The 15,964-nt window shown below is 42.3% G+C and overlaps 1 protein-coding gene across 4 annotated transcripts in view; it reads left to right on the top strand.

Annotated features, from left to right (window-relative positions):
* larp4b (La ribonucleoprotein 4B) overlaps nucleotides 1-11,754 on the top strand; it is a 52,646-nt gene extending 40,892 nt beyond the window's left edge. For 3 of the 4 annotated variants that reach the window (XM_085255376.1, XM_085255379.1, XM_085255377.1), the window contains 5 exons: nucleotides 846-891; nucleotides 1,074-1,244; nucleotides 2,631-2,821; nucleotides 3,751-3,862; nucleotides 7,940-11,754. In XM_085255376.1, the coding sequence (XP_085111502.1) occupies nucleotides 846-891; nucleotides 1,074-1,244; nucleotides 2,631-2,821; nucleotides 3,751-3,862; nucleotides 7,940-8,272 (853 nt within the window). In that variant the 3' untranslated portion in view covers nucleotides 8,273-11,754. The remainder of the gene's footprint in view (nucleotides 1-845; nucleotides 892-1,073; nucleotides 1,245-2,630; nucleotides 2,822-3,750; nucleotides 3,863-7,939) is intronic. The other variant, XM_085255378.1, reaches the window with a different exon arrangement.
* Nucleotides 11,755-15,964: the final 4,210 nt, after the last annotated feature.

Genomic DNA, 15,964 nt, shown 5'->3' on the forward strand with positions numbered 1-15,964 from the left:
CGTGCTCCTGCTGTCACTCCTCGCATGACTCACTCTGTTCAGTCTTACAAACTAACTTTAAACTGAGACCCAGCTCCCATCACCAGTGATCGACCTCCATCCAGATTTTGCGTCACTTTAAAACGAAAGACAAGATTTGCCGTCTGGCTAAATTGCAGAGCAAAGAGTGTAAGTGGGCACAACAGGACTTCTAAGAATAGCAGCCGCATTGGAAGCTGTCTGGACAAACTAAGAGATGATGACACTGAACAGGGCATCAGCCAAATTTGAGTGAGGTAATGTTTTGGAGCTTTTTGGCCACACCTTATCCAAAGCTGTTCTGAGTGATCACCTTTATCCTCTGATGAAACATTTATGTCGTGCTGCCAGCGATCACTTCCAGAATGACTCACCATTAAAACAGCAGATGAGCGAGTTTCTTTTAGAGGACTTGAAGCTGATCTGGTGGCCCAACATCTTAAGCTTTACGTTTACTTGTCTCTGTGTTTAATGGGATCTGGAATTATATATTTTTTGCCCTGTTTCGGCTGTTCCTCAAAAATTAATCGGCTACTAAAAGTTTTGCATGTATCTGGATAAAATGATGAAGTGGTGACATTTCATATCCAGGAGGCCAACCTCCTTGTGCCATCACGATTCTGTGCACCAACTGAGGAACAGAAGGGGAGATTGTGGCCATGTTTCACGTTCTGTCAGATGCATAATTACTGAAACTAGTCTTTGGTTCCAACCTATTAAAATCTTTCAGTCTCAACTAATTAATTCTAGGTGACGTTGTGTAAGGTGAAGTCGGTGTTTTTAGATAGAACGGATGTTTGTAAATTGAGATGTTCTTTTTCTTAAAGGAAAAATGTTTCTGCTTCTAGGAAAAAGAGGGACGAAAAGTTTACAGTAAGTACTGATTTTTATCCTCGTCATTCTGATTCTTTTCAAACTTTAAATTCCACAGTTTTTCTGTGAGTTTATGCTCAGTTTAAAGGAAGCAAACCAAGATTAGTACTTATGTATTCCTTACATCTTGAAAGTGAATCGAAGACTGTTTTGTTTCCTGACTCTTTGTTGCCTCTGTGTAGAGAGTGACGCCTCAGTCGCCGCCTCCGCCCCCAAAACCTCCATCTCCAAGCTTCGAGCTCGGTCTCTCCAGCTTCCCTCCTCTGCCCGGAGCAGCCGGCCAGCTCAAAACTGACGACGTCTTTGACAACCGACTAGCCAGCAGCGTAGTCGTCGGAAACTCCAAGGAACGGGTAGGAACTGATGCTAAACTCAAACTGAGCTATAGGTTTGTCAGTGGTGTGTTAAATTATGTATGAATCAATGTAAACTCCAATAAGCCCTGGAGGTTTATTGTTATATTAAATTAAATCTTCTAGTATAAACAAAATATAATACAGTAAAGTGCTTGGTTAGCAAAGATGATAATAGACGCAGGTTTTGTGGTAAAGATGGGTACAATCACAGCGCCTGCTCCAGGAAGCGCCATTTTGCCGGTTTTACTTTTGTGAGGAGAGCAGTGAGCGTGCAAAAGAAAAATACGATTTTCTTAAAGAAAAAACAATCGGGAGTGACCATGACAAGCTGCCACTCAGCACACAGCATGAAAGTATGACAATAATCAACACACATCAGCCATGTTGGTGATTTGTTTTTGTGAAGGGTCAGCATGGTTTTGGTGCATGATTTTGAATTGTTTCATAAAAGGTGCCCCAGTGTTAGAAAGAATAGAGAATTCATCCAGCTCTTATTGTGGCTGCCACGCAGATATTTCATGGTGACTCGACTCAGGCACTTCCTAAAAACAAAACGGGCTGTTCAAACTGCAACAATACCTTTAAATAGTCTAAGGAGCTTGGAAAGAAAAGCGTCTGGACTTCTAAGTTGCTTGAAGACGTTCCATCTCTCATCCGAGAAGCTTCTTCAGTTCTAAGGTCAAATGGTGGAGATTCTCAGATTTAATCCCTGTGGTGGTTCCCCCTCTACCCAATCACATGAGCCAAGGTGTGAAAACAGGTGTGGGTCACAATCAGCCAGGGTTTCGGGTGAACTCATTGTGAAACCTAGCCCCACCCCATCTTGTGATTTCCTGAGGTCAGAAGGCCCAGGATGTGAGTGGGCGTTAAGGCGTCTGGGAAGGGATCTCAAAACTGGATTATAGATGGCAGACGGTTGGTTGTCGTAAACCACCGCCTCTTTGACCCTAGAACTGAAGAAGCCTCTCAGATGAGAGGTGAAACGCCTTCAAACAACTTAAAGAAGTCCAGACAATTTTTCTTTCCAAGCTCCTTAGACTACGATGACCTGGATGACTGAGAACCTTCACAGACGTACCTTGAAATATGTTGGAAAACTCTTTATTATTTTTTTAATCTTCCTCAAAATAAAGGTGAGACTCTTGAGAGTAATAATCTGATTCTCGAGTGTGTTGGCTCACGATATGGAGCATTAATCTAGCATTTCTTTATGATATGGAAAAACAGCACAAGTATAAAGAAGGCTTTAGGAAGGCACCACCAACACTGCAATTTTAGCTACTGGTCCTGCTTTTTCATTGTACACTGATATACGCTCACCTGTAAAGAACTTGCTGTAATACGTCATTTCTGCTGCTTGCTGTTTGCTTGATGTCGCTGCAGAATGTAAGTGCTGAATCCAGTAGTGGAGGCACTCTCTCTCCAGCGGGTCCCAAAGAGCCTCTCCGGTCCTCAACGTCCCCGATGGCCACAACCTTCCAGCCCTCGCCGACCACCCCGACCACGACCCCCGCCTCGACGCTGCCCCCTTCCCCTGGCACGCCGCACAGTCCCGCTCCCTCCCTCCCAGTAACGTAAGAAGCACTCAGATGTTGTTGACTGCAGCACGTAGAGCAGAGTCTGTAAAAAGCCATTTACTGACAGCCGTAGGGTAGAAGATAAGGCTGCGAACATACACAGCATTCGCTGAAATGCTGTCATTAATTATCATAATGGTTCTAGTATCTGTTAAGAAAAGTGTGTAACATAATAGCCTACGATTTAGAGAGAGAGAGAGGATGTGACAGGAAAGGTGCCATCCACCCACGAGAACAGCCTGACATTGCAGGTAAAGACGCAGCGTTTTCCAGGAAGCTTGTGAGCCTATTTCAGATCATTATAGGAAGTAAACGTGACAGAAAATGGAAATTAGGAGTATTAACTACAGAACTGGAAAGGCAGCCACACACCATACCTGCAATGGCACTGTGACAGTTTCTCACAGCTATGAAATGTGTCATTTTGGACATTTTAGTCATGTGGCACCATTAGGCTTCATTCTCTCACCCTGAAATGGGTGAGGGTTGCCACAGCGGGAAGCTCCGGATGTTTTATAAGGCAGAATTTTTATAGTGAATACTTTTCGTGTCTGCTCCTGGGAGCAAACGCTTGCTTCTTAAGCAAATGTGTAAACCACAACACACGCACGTCTTCCAAACTCCTAGTGGTTTAAAATGAGTCCTCCTAAGATATTACCGAGGCTTTGTTTCTTTAAACTTAGGTCTGTGAGAAAACAGTCCTGAGCTGCACAAGAAGATAATGTTGAATATTAGGTTGGCCACATTAAGGTGAGGAGGAGCTTTCTGATTAGATCTCGTCTTATTACAGTCATCAGTTTGCCTCTTCATGTTGCACTGATCACTTCTTTAGCCATTATGTGCGTTTCGAGGACTGCAGACCTCCTAAATGATGTTAAATTCATTATTCCACCCTAATGCTGTTGGCTCATGTTTCTTTATTCCAGGGAGGTGAAGGTGACAGAGGTGAAGCCGAAGGAGGTGCAGCTGTCTGTGGAGCGAGTTCCTGGGACTCTGTCCACTGCAAGCAAATCGGTGCAAGTCAACGGTGCTGCCACAGTCAGTATTGATTCCTCCTTTTTGTTTTGTTTTTTCTGCTCACCGGCGCTTTTTAATATTTGCTGCCTCTCAGACACCTCAGTCACCATTAAATAAATCTCATCCTGAAGAAAAGGCAAATTAATTGCACCTTAATTCTGCGCAGTCTCGTATTGATTTTGATTGCAGACAACTCGATTTCTAGAGGAAAAAACTGTGCATTTTTAAAATGGACACATGTAGCAGCCAAAAAAGCTTTACTTGTAACAAGCCAAAGGCAAATTTCCTCTTACAGCTTTAATTTAGGTCTGTGTGAGGTGTCAGAAGGAAACGGTGCATTTTGAAGAAGAAAATCTGTTTTGATGGAGGGGCGAAAAAAACAACCCCTGCTTTCCTCTCAGCTTTGGTCTTTTTTTTAATAGCAATAAAACACGAGCCAAGGTCTGAAACGTACTGCTGCTAAAACAACGACCACACACACACACACACACACACACACACACGCGCGCGTAGGAGTGAACAGAAACGGATCTGGCAAATTAAATACAATCAACATGCCAAATGTGGGTTCAACAATCATATCACTGCTGTCATGTTGAACCTCTTAATCTCTGAAATGTTCAGGAGCCAAAATTCTGAATGTTTTTAGCTCAGTTGCCGTGTTTATTACAGCGTTTTCCCAAACTGTATAAAAGGGAACGTTTGTAGTTACAGGCTGTCCCCAGCGTTATATTCATACATGGAAAAGTTTGATTGACATGTGCCTGCATCGGCGTGAAATACATTTTTTCTCATCTCCTTGTTTTCATGTTTGTTGTTTATTAATAAATTATATACACTTAATAAAAATTTGCCTTTGGCTTGAATTATCAGCCAAATTCTTTGATTTTCAATATTTTCAATTTTAATTTTTCAGTCCTGACATTAAAGTTTCTGCACACGTTTAGGAGACTGCTGTGTAGTGTAAACCAGCGGCCCCCAACCTTTTTTGCGCCACGGATCGGTTTAATGTCCGACAATATTTTCATGGACCGGCCTTGTCGTGGATAAATACAACAAGATAAAACCAGTACCGGTACCAAAAAAAATAAGATTTATTCATAACACACGGGAAAAGACCCAGGCAAACAGAGTTAACGATAAAAAAGATTAAAAAAATAACGCTAAAAACCCTGAAAACCGTGAATTTCACACCCGAGCTTCAACTCTCGCTGCCCGCTACCAAAGGACTCATGGTCACGCTGGTGTAAACCAAACAGTGAGCTGCTGTGAGCAGATTGAGGCAGAATCTGTGCAAAAAAATAAAATCCCAACACAGCTGATGAATGTAAGTAAACAGAGATCAGCTGAGCAGGTACAGAAACTTAAATCCCACAGTTTGCCTGGTTCTGTTGTATTTTTAGAAGCTTCTTTACAGTTTTACTGACTTCGAGCTGTTGTAATGTGGGCAAATTGTAACTGTTATTGGGAACAAAGTCTATCCCTGATGCTTCACTTCAGTCTGTCCTTCTGTTTGGGGTCCTCTCTTTCGGCTCTCTCTGTCACTTTGTGGCTAATGGCTCTCTCTCTGAGCCTGTCCCTGGAGATGTCTTCCTGTTAAAAGGGAGTTCTTCCTCTTTACAAATGTCTGCCCACCAAAACTGTGTCTAAACTCTACAAAAGGGCTAGAAAAACAAAATGGTAACAACACACTATATGTGCACCACACAACAAACATCGACTTGTTCCAAAAGGTGGAGGGAATTTGTGCGGAAAACTCTATTTAGTAGGGGTGCAACGATACACAAAATTCACGGTTCGGTTCGATACTTTGGTGTCACGGTTCGATATTTTTTCGATACAAAAAAATGTTCATGCCTTTTTAATTTGTCATTTATTAAAATTATAAATATATATTTTAACTCAAAAGTACAGTTTTTAAATTTAACCCTAACCCTTGTGCGCGTTTTTTATTTTGACAGCGAATGCGCACCTGCGGACCACTTATGTGCAGCCCTGGTTATTTAGCTCGTCATATTGCAACCACAGAAATTCTTTTGTCCATGAAACCATAAAGCTGCACTTTCTTTTTGCCTTATAGTCTCATTTGTCATAACTTCTCCGTTTTGTGGTAAGCTTTTCTTTGGCTGTCACTTCTTCACCCCGACCTGTCTTATTTGGCTCAGCAGAACTAAAATATATATACTGCTACTTTTACACACGGACTCACATAAGCTCAGCGATTCTCTGCGCGATCAACCTCTCACATGTTTAAGCTTGCTGCGGGAGATTTCACTTGTCATGTTTGCATAGTAAGCTAACGATTAATAAGACGATGTCAGAGGAATTGGTGCACAAATTATCATCACTCACAGATCAGTGCTGTCATTGCAAAGTGAAAGCAAAAAAACAAGCGCAAATTCAAACGCGACTTCAATATGTCACATATTGACAGTGGCTCACCGATGCCAATGACATAATTACCCAGCTACATTTCTGAAAGAATGCAAAAGCATTGACATATATTTTTCCTACAATAGCCCGACGGGCAGGGCAGAGGTAGATTTTGGTAGCCCGACTGGAAAAATCGCTAGCACCGGGACGTCGGGCTAGCGATATTGCAAGCCCTGTATCTGATTGAGGAATCACTCATCTTTGGAAAAGAGAGTTTATTACAGAGAAATGTCTCTTTCCAAAATAAAAGCTATACTATCCGCTTCTTCTGGGCTATATTCTCAGCAGCATAAGGAGAATCATGTGCTAACAGCTGTCTAAATGACTCGGCTAAAGTTAGTAGCATGCTTGTTGTTTTTGTCTTTGCACTAGGATGATGTCGGCGTAAATGTGCAGTCATATTCGTTGTGTTCCCACTAGTGCTTTCAGGTTAATCTCGTTGAAATGACCTTAACGCCACAACACGGCAAATCTCCGTTAACGAGCTACCGCCGATCGCTCCGTGCATGGGGCTAGACGGCCAACACGTTAACGAGCTAACTGCGCTAACACATTAGTTCACACCAATGTAATTGAGCATTGCATGGCACATCCAACATACTGTTTTACTTTAGTCCATGACTCGCTTACCTTCAGGGTCATACGTCACATGAAAACCAAAATAATTCCAAACGCCAGATCTGAATGAGGGTGGGGGAGGTCCATCTTACAAGGAGAGCTTAACTTCTGTCTCGCTAGCTTGCCCTGCGCTCTTCCTCCTGACTATGCTGTCTGTGTTGAGCGCTCAGTGGATCTGCACTCGACAGTGCAGCCTAGGCGGAGTAGTCGAACGCAGATTCACTGAGCGCTCAACACAGACAGCATCGTCAGAAGGAAAGTTGATAAAATAAATTACAAATGTTGTATTGTTCGATACATATGCGTACCGAACCGAAAGCACTGTATCGAACGGTTCAATATCGATACGAATATCGTTGCACCCCTACTATTTAGATTCTTCATTACTCCACATATTACTAACAAATTTCAAGCGCACCAGCAAAAATGTTGGAGACAGTGTGGTCACCCGAACGCCAATCACTCTCATATCTTTTGGACGTGTACACAATTGACTTCATTTTGGGGCAGTATATCCAAGTTAACAGATGACATCATGTCCTATGCCATCCCTAAGGACCCCAGGATCTTCATCATCTAAAAAGGCCATAACAAGGAATTGGCTTAAGAAGGATCCTCTCCAAGTAGAGCAAGTGCTAGAGATTATAGAGGACATGCATCTGATGGACAGACTGACTTTCTTTCTATGACTTAAAGGTCATCCTTTTCAACAACATTGGACTAAATGGCACAAATATAAGCAAAGACCTGAAGATTCTGTCACTTAATTCAGCTTACCTCTCTATTTGTGTGATGCTTGGACCAATTTGTTGTTGGGGCTCTCCTTCTGGAGACACGTGTGCTACAGGCCTGAACCTTTCCAGGCATTGTATGTGAGATGCATGTGAGGAAGTTCGTTACTGACGCTAACGGACCCATACGGGGATCTAACTGATTCTGTCCTGTTCAAGGTGGAAATGAAAACCACTCGTTCACAAACTGCCCACAGACGAGCTTTGTAAGGATGTGTGCAGAATGTTTTACAACTGTCTTGTGTTTTCCTGCTAGGAGCAGAGGAAGCCCTCCTACGCTGAGATCTGCCAGCGGGTGAAGGATACCCCGACGTTACAGCAACCAACCACCCCTAAGGAAGCTAAGCCAGCCTGCGCCGCCACAGCAGGCGAGGAGAGGAAGTGCCCCGACGCCTCCACGCCTTCAGGGGAGGCCAAGGCCAGAGAGACTTACCACCCCTCCTCCAAACCCAGTTCAACGGGTGCCACCACAGGCAGACCCCCGAAGGAGGTCCGAAGGCCGGGTGGGCGGTGGGCCTCTCCGCCCCCACACCCAGGGAAAACCCCCAACAAAGATTCCCACCACACCCCACCCAAATCCCCGCAGTAGGGTGACCTCCTTTCCCTCCCCAAGTCCTCCAACCCCACTACTATGCTCCACAGATGCGTTTAAAAAAATAAAGGAAATACAAGTCAGGGCTACTCGATACTTATATCCCAGAATCACCCGTCACAAACAAGCATAGAGGACGCCTTCTTTTCTGGATCAGGGCTTGCAGACAAAAAGCACTTTACTGTGCATGTAGAGCACCGTTTCTTTTTCTTTATATTCTATTTATTGTTTTTGGTTTTTCACTTTTATTTCTCCTTTTCTCTTTTTGCATTACGTAGTGGTGTCAGCCTGTCAGGTGGCACAGACAACACTGAAATTTGTTCATTCTGTCCAAACGGCCTTGTGGGATTAAATTAGCCGCGCGTGTGTGTGTCTGCGCGTGTGTGTGTGTGTGTGTGTGTGTGTGTGTGTGTGTGTGTGTGTGTGTGCGCGCGCGCATGTGTGGGAAGCAGCAGGGCATTGTTGGAAGCCACCCCAAAGGATGATGGGAAAGGGTGCATAAAACAGACTCCATCTTGTTTGGCTGTCATAATGAGGGGTTTGTTTGCATGTTGAGTGGCAGCATTGTGCAACTTTAAGTGGCTTAATTATGGGTCATTATTAGTCCTTTTGTTTTTAAATACATATTCACATCCATATGCAACTCAACATCACAAGAAGACTTGGATCCTTTGGTTTACATAGAATTTTTTGCAGGTTTGTTTACACTAGGTGGCTTTTATGTCTTTTTGGGGTTTTTTGCAAACCGTAGTTGGCTGTTGGTACAGTAATTGGTCATCCTCCCCTCGGCGTCTTCTCCCTCTGATCCTGTTCTTAAAGGATCACCCCTCCTGCTGTTATTCCCTCTCTGTTTTGCTAACATGCTAACTCACCATAGTGTGCGTCTGTGGCTTAACGTGGGGTCAGCGCTGTTTTGTTTTTTGTTTTTTTTAGTATCACACAGGAAGGGCACATGACTTTTCTCTAAAATGAGGCATCTTGTTGTAACAGTGAAAGTAGGTGAGGTGTTGCTCACACTGCATATGAGTCTGCAGACATTTAACTAGTCAGGAAGCTAAATTCTCTCCCCGCTTTTCATTTCCTGTCAAACTGTTGATCATTATTGTGGAAGGAAGGAAGATGCAGGGCAGGTTTTAGGCTGACAAACTTAAAAATCGAGCGGTGACGAGGAAGCCGCTTCTTCCCATCTGAAAGGGTTTTGTTTATTCTGGAGGCGAGGGAACGCTGGCAAGCAGGAAGGAGGAAATTAACACTAGCTACCAGCTATCAGCTCAGTAAACACGTCTGTTTACAGGCGCCGAACGGAGGGTTTTTTGGTTTTTGTTTAATTTTCTGGAAATCTGCTGAGACACAGTGACTCATCAGGAGGCTGAGATGTGTGTGAGTTTCCTGCCATAAAATGGGACAAGTCCAGAGTTCAGTGTGGCGATTTGATCCAGTGGGAAGTTTCCTGTTCAAACTGTTCAAACCTCCTTTCAAACGGTGGCATGTTTGTAGTTCTTTCTCCTACTTATGGTGCTAGATATCAAAACCTGGAATCTGTTACTACAACTCCTCTGATACTGTAAGTAGAAATACTTGATTTACATCTGCAGACGTTTAATTGCACTGTTGTTGTTTTCTCAGACTCTCGCAAGCAAATTCATGTGATTAATCCTACCTAAAGTGAAAAAAGGGACTAACTTTGTTTTGTTTTTTGGGGAGGAAGTTGGGGAATGACACACACAGTTCAGTTTTCCAGGAGGGAAGTTGACGAACACCCTGCTGCATCATCTCCATTGACACAATCACTGAAGCTTTTTTGTCTTGTCGGTCATGTTGAAGCATCTGTGCAGCATTAAATTTTTGAAGACTGATGCTTAACGTTTTTTGTTCGTTTGTTTGTTTTTGTTCGGTGCTGCTTGAATAGACATGCAGTGGTTTGGATTTTTAACTTTGGGTTTTGGGTCAGTGAGGATTTTGTTGGAAAGTGGTGAAAATGGGGAAGTGGGATGGTTGAATAGACGAGTATATTTTTATGAAGGTAAATAACGAGTGGATTTTTTTTTTTTTTTTTCTGGAACGTGGTTTGCAATGTTGAAGTGAGAGAGCGATAATTTGGCTTTGGGGGTCCCATCGGGACTCGTGAACAGCCTTAAACCAAACATTTAAGTGCTGGAAGGTTTGGAGCAGGAAGGTGTGTAAAATCCATCCTTGGGGTGAAAATGTTCCGCTGTTTTCCTCAAGTCTATACCACTAGGATTGTTTATTATTGTTGTTTGGGGGTGTTTTTTTTTTTTTTCTTTCCTCCTCTCTGTCGGCGTGCTTTGTTGTTTTCTTCTAGTTTGTTTGCACTCTTTGATTTCTCTGAAAAAATTGGAAAAGATCAACCGGAGCACACGGGACTTCCTCTGTTGCCGCTTCACTCTGGTTACCTTTGATAAATGGCAGCAGACAGGAGGACGATTTAAAGCACAGAGTAAGAGGAAACATCCTTTACTCACCTCGAGCCTGGCTCGTTTGAAGCGCCGGCACCCAGTTGGTCAGAGCTTTCATGGGACATAATCGAAGCAGCGATTTTATACCAGAGCTGGTGGAAAATTTTGCATCCTGCACCAGAGTGAAGTAGCAAGCTCGCACGTTCAGGGAGGGCAGCTCCAGCTTTGGTTGGAAGGTCTGCCTACTGTAGCAACCACTTTGGCAGATAACCAACCGAGTGTGTTTTTTAATTTGAATGTAACTGTCTGAAAAATGACTTAAAAGACTTCCCTCCCTGCTCCTCGGTCATGTGCTCGGGTTCATCTTTTGAAGTCGTCACCTAAGATGCAAAAACACCCTGAAAAAAAATAAATAAAAACCACTGTACTATACACAATATCTGTTTAGGTGGGACCTCGCATGTCTCGCTGAAGTCTTCCTGCAACAAAAAGCATTCTGGGTAATCCCACTAAGAGAAAACAGGAGCCTGGAGAAGGGAAAGCTTCATTTAAAGAGCCTGTACTCCTGGTCAGAGCTGCTTTTGATTTGGATGCTACAGCTTGAGTTTAGTGAAAAAAGAAAATATTTTTTTATTATTTTGAAGGACTGAGATGCACTTGGATGGGTCTATTATTTTCTCTTTTTTGTTTTCCTCATTGGTGGAAATGGTAAAACAAATGTAAATGCACCATATCCACTTATTTATAAAGCAGTGCTGTTTATTCCACAAGAAATATCATTAAGTTTTCTTTTTGGGAGAAGGAAAAAATGATGTATTGAGCTCTCAATATATACACACACACACACACACACACACACACACACACACACACACACACACACACACACTTATATATATATATATATAAGTGTGTGTGTGTGTGTGTGTGTGTGTGTTAAAAAAAAATCCATCCAGTGTTTGAGAAACTTGAATTTTATTTAAACTTGAAAAATGACTTTGCCTTAACTTTTCTACAAGACAAGCATAGAGTTTTATTTCTTTTCAGAAAAGATCCCCAAAATGTTAACGAAGCGTGAGATGTGGAAATATTTAGTCACACCAGACGTCACAAGTCTTACTGCGAGAGAGAGAGTACAAATCTAGCAGCGTTTCCTTTCTTTTCCTACTTTTTGTTTTTTGTTTTGTGTAAAATGTACGAAAAATCTTGGGTCGTTCTTTTGGTTTCTTGTTCAATAGTTTCAGGTTTTTTGGTTTTTTTGTGCAGGGGGGTGGGGGGGGATAAAAACCTTGTAATTGCAAATCTAGTCAATACTGTATTAAATATGTGCACTTTGAAGTGTGTGCTTTGCTTGTACAGATGTAAATACTCAGAAAAATATAAGAGGTACCTTAAAATGATTATAAAAATATATTGATCCTTGTTAACTATGTCGCTATCGAGCTGGATGTAGAATATAAAAGAAAAAAAAAAGACGTGATGTCGTGCGTTCGGAGATATTTTTTCTTTAACTACTATTGTTTTTCAGTTTGGGTGTGCTGAGTTTGATTCCTGCTCCGCTCTGCAGTGTGAGCAGATCATTTATTGTATTTGTTTTTTTTTCGTTCTTTCATTCCTTTTTAAACTTTCGCTGTGGGTTCGGTCGCACCTGGATGCTCAGGTGCGACAGTAACCCCGCCCTCCCTCTCCTCAGCGTTCACAGTCTGTGGTTCCGACAAAGCCGAGTGTCCACCGGCATCCTCTTCGAAGCTCTGGCTTCTTTTTCTTTCACTGATTACAGTTGATTTTGGGGGAATTTTCCTCACAGTGTGTTTGCTTTTTGGACAGTCTGAATGAAGGTTTTTAGCAAAACAAAAACAAACAAAAACAAAGCACTACATGTTGGATATTTACTCTGTTTTTGCCATTGTTGAGTACTCTGCTAACAGTGCCAAAAGATGAGACGTGACATGAAAGCTGCAGCTAAAGGCATTAATGCAAAACTTTAGGTAACACTAATACTTAAGATGAGATGTTCATGCATATGCAGCTCAGTAGGCTATAATCAAACTGCACTGTGTCCACATTGGTCGGGCAGCATGACTAGACTGCAGCTTTTATTTGAGAATATTAGATATCCTCGTTCTGGCTCCAAATATCCACCAACTCTGCTTAACGATGACCATCTGAGGGCTTATTGGTTTTTGTCTGATGAGCTCAAACTCTATTTTCTGCTTTCTGTCCATATTTTAGGATGAGTGAGTATCACAGTTTTGGGGGAATCAGATTTCAGGAAATGAAAAGTCTGAGACCAGGAAGCGATGAAGCTAGGTTAGCAGAAAAACACTGGACGCCTGGCTCTGTCATGTTTTAAATCTGTTTTAAATTTCACTTGTCAACACATTTGATTTTTGCACATACACCAGTTTAAATGTGCGGAAAAATAAATAGAAACCAAATAAATTGCACATTTCTGTTGTTAGTCAGTGAACAGCACAAAAAAAGGCAACTAAACCTCACAAATCTTTTTGTGTGGCAGACCGATTATTGGTTCTTACGTGTTTTGTTAGATAAGCCATTTTTTGGTTTGTTTTTCACAAACAGAGCCACGTGCTTTATTATAAAGGACAGGCAAATACTCAAAATACTTTTTTTTAAAATTAAGTTTTGTATTCATAGAACAGCTAAAAGCTTTCCTGCAAAGGACTAAGCTTCAGTTTTAAAACAGGAATAGTTTTGCTAGATGTCGTTTCTCAGATTTAGTTTGTTTCACTGGTTCTTGTGCTCGGCCCTGTCATACACCTGTTTATTTAATGGGTTTCTTAGAGCTTTGTTACTGATTTTTGGATTTATCTGTGATAAATCGCAGCGTTCAGATTGTACCAACCTGCACAGTTAGAGCCAGAGATGATCTTGAAAAGCTATTCAACTTCCTCTTCACCTGAAACTGAACAAATTTTGCTGCAGACCAACAGGGGGCACCCTGAGTGAACCAGAGTGAATCAAGCAGGTTTTGTAGTTTTCACAATCATTGATAAATTGTCAGATTAGAAATAAAACAGTTGGTGGGCTTTTAGACCTTGCCCATAAAATTCCGGCGTTCGAATCCTTTCAGATTGACTGGATTTACGACAGGAAACACTCTTTTGATGGTTTTGGTTTTCACACAATAATGAGATGTTAGAAGTGTAGATAAGCCACAGTGGAAACTTCAGTGTGCCTATAATAAGCAGCTGGTCGTGGTGATGCCATCAGGATACCATGGAGGTGGTTCATGCTCCACTGATGTCTCTGGCAGAAACGCATTTTTCTACAGTCGGAAACCTGTAAAAATCTAAAAATTTAGCTTTTATTAATCATTTCAACCACTTCTGTCAGAAACATGGTGAGGGGAAATGTTTACTGGAAGTTCAGAGAGTGGGAAGAGTTGTTTAAGTCCAATCTGACCAACTTCTGCAAATGTTGAATTCTCAGTTTATCCATTTCTCTGTGCATTTGGGTCGGGGTCCAGTAATCCCTTTGGTCTGATTTCATTTGGTAAGCCTTTCAGATGCTGGACAGAAAACCAGAGCTTTTCAGACAGAAATCAATAAAAAGAAAGCCTGAACCATCGAAGCTGGCCAATCAGCAGCTAAACCGACTTTGACGTACCATCGGGCGGATGCTGGTTTGCTGAAAAGAGGGATTGTTGGTGGACACTTCTTGGTTTAGTCGAGGCGATGTGATGTGTGACGCCCATCAGAAGCTTCCCAGTGAGGCACATCTTGAACACTCGGCACTTGAGGTGGGGGATTATTGCAGCCTGCCGCCAGGTGACGACGAGTCTCGGGCCCTCGGATTGTGCATTTCGTTTAAAAAAACAAGGCGACTGTTTGGAGTCGTCATTGTGGCTGTTTGAGATAAAAGTTTCCTGCCCAGGTGTCGATGTGAGCGCGAGACATCCAAGGAGCCCAAAACCATTCGACCTGCTCTGTGCAGTTTTGTTTTTTTCTCTTCAGATTAATGTTTGTGATTTCTTGTTCATGTTCATCAGCTCCAAGATTTCCTCTACTGAGAAATAAATGTACAAATGTTTTGTTTTTTTCCTATGTGCTTTTTTGTTTGTTGGGGGGGGTTAAAGGCTCAACTGGAATGAGAGTAGTTTACCTTGTTCAGAGCAATGTTTCTCACGTACAGTACATTTAACACGCAGTTTGAGATGTCTGTTAAAACCATTTGATCACATGTGGACTGCAGTTCGATGTGGCAAAGAAAACCAATAACCGTGCCATTATACAACAGTCGTTTAACCTGTACATACATAGCTGAGCGCTTACCGTCTCGGGCTTTTATTTTTGTTTTTTACTTTAAGATGTGATTTTCCTGTTACTGGAAGCCTGGAGACACCTTCAGTTTGACACCAGTGACTGCAGGAGCGTTTTTCACGCGGTGTAACTTGCGGTGGATCCCTCGCCTGAGGTCGAGGCGTCTTCTGCCTCTGGTGGCCTCGAACTTTGAGAATACAAACTGGGCATCTCTGAACTGTGAATGTGTGCATGTGTGGAAAAAAAATAAAATGTACCACCCAGCTAATCCAGGCCGATGCAAAAGTGACTCTTTCCACAAGCGCGGTACCTCAGACTGGATGGTACCGCTTTCAAAGGGATCTCTTATTCTGGCGGGAAAGACACCGCGAGCTCCGCGCCTCTTCAGTCTTGCCGGCGTTCATCCAGATGCTCAGCGGTGGCATTTTTGAAGGAGCTCCCTTTTCCTCGTGGACTTCTGCATGGAGCGTCACACTTCATATCAGCCTGTTGGTCGCCTCAGACCTCCTTCCTGTTCGTCCATTTTGACAGTGCCATTTTTTTCTTTTTCTTTTTGGTTTGTTTTTTTTTGTTTTTTCCTCCACGAGGGTTGCATCTTGTCATTTAAAAAAAAAAAAAAAAAGACCCCCTTGTGTTTTTGTGTTTTCATTTTGTTTTTCAAAGATGTATAACAATGAATGCACATCAACTGACTGGAAAAGGACTCTATGAACTCACTGTGGTTTAACTCATTAACACTCTTACCATGCTACGCTAACAGCTGTGGACAATCGACGACTCCACCGTGTTGGGGTTTGGACAGATAATTTTGCCTAACGACACCTTTAACAGACGTGGAATGGAGGTTTGCGATCAAGAGGGCTTCTCTCTATTTTTTTTTTTTGTTTTTTTGTTTGTTTTTGTTAATTTTTTTTTGTTTGGGTCTTTTCTTCCATCGAGACTGGAATCAAGCGTACATGTCAGCTATAGATAATTTAAGTTACTCTTGT

The sequence above is a fragment of the Mchenga conophoros genome, linkage group LG18 (genome assembly GCF_057382185.1).
Source record: "Mchenga conophoros isolate Kocher_MC1m ecotype Shallow Benthic linkage group LG18, M_conophoros_male_GT1.1, whole genome shotgun sequence".
Lineage (NCBI taxonomy): Eukaryota > Metazoa > Chordata > Actinopteri > Cichliformes > Cichlidae > Mchenga > Mchenga conophoros.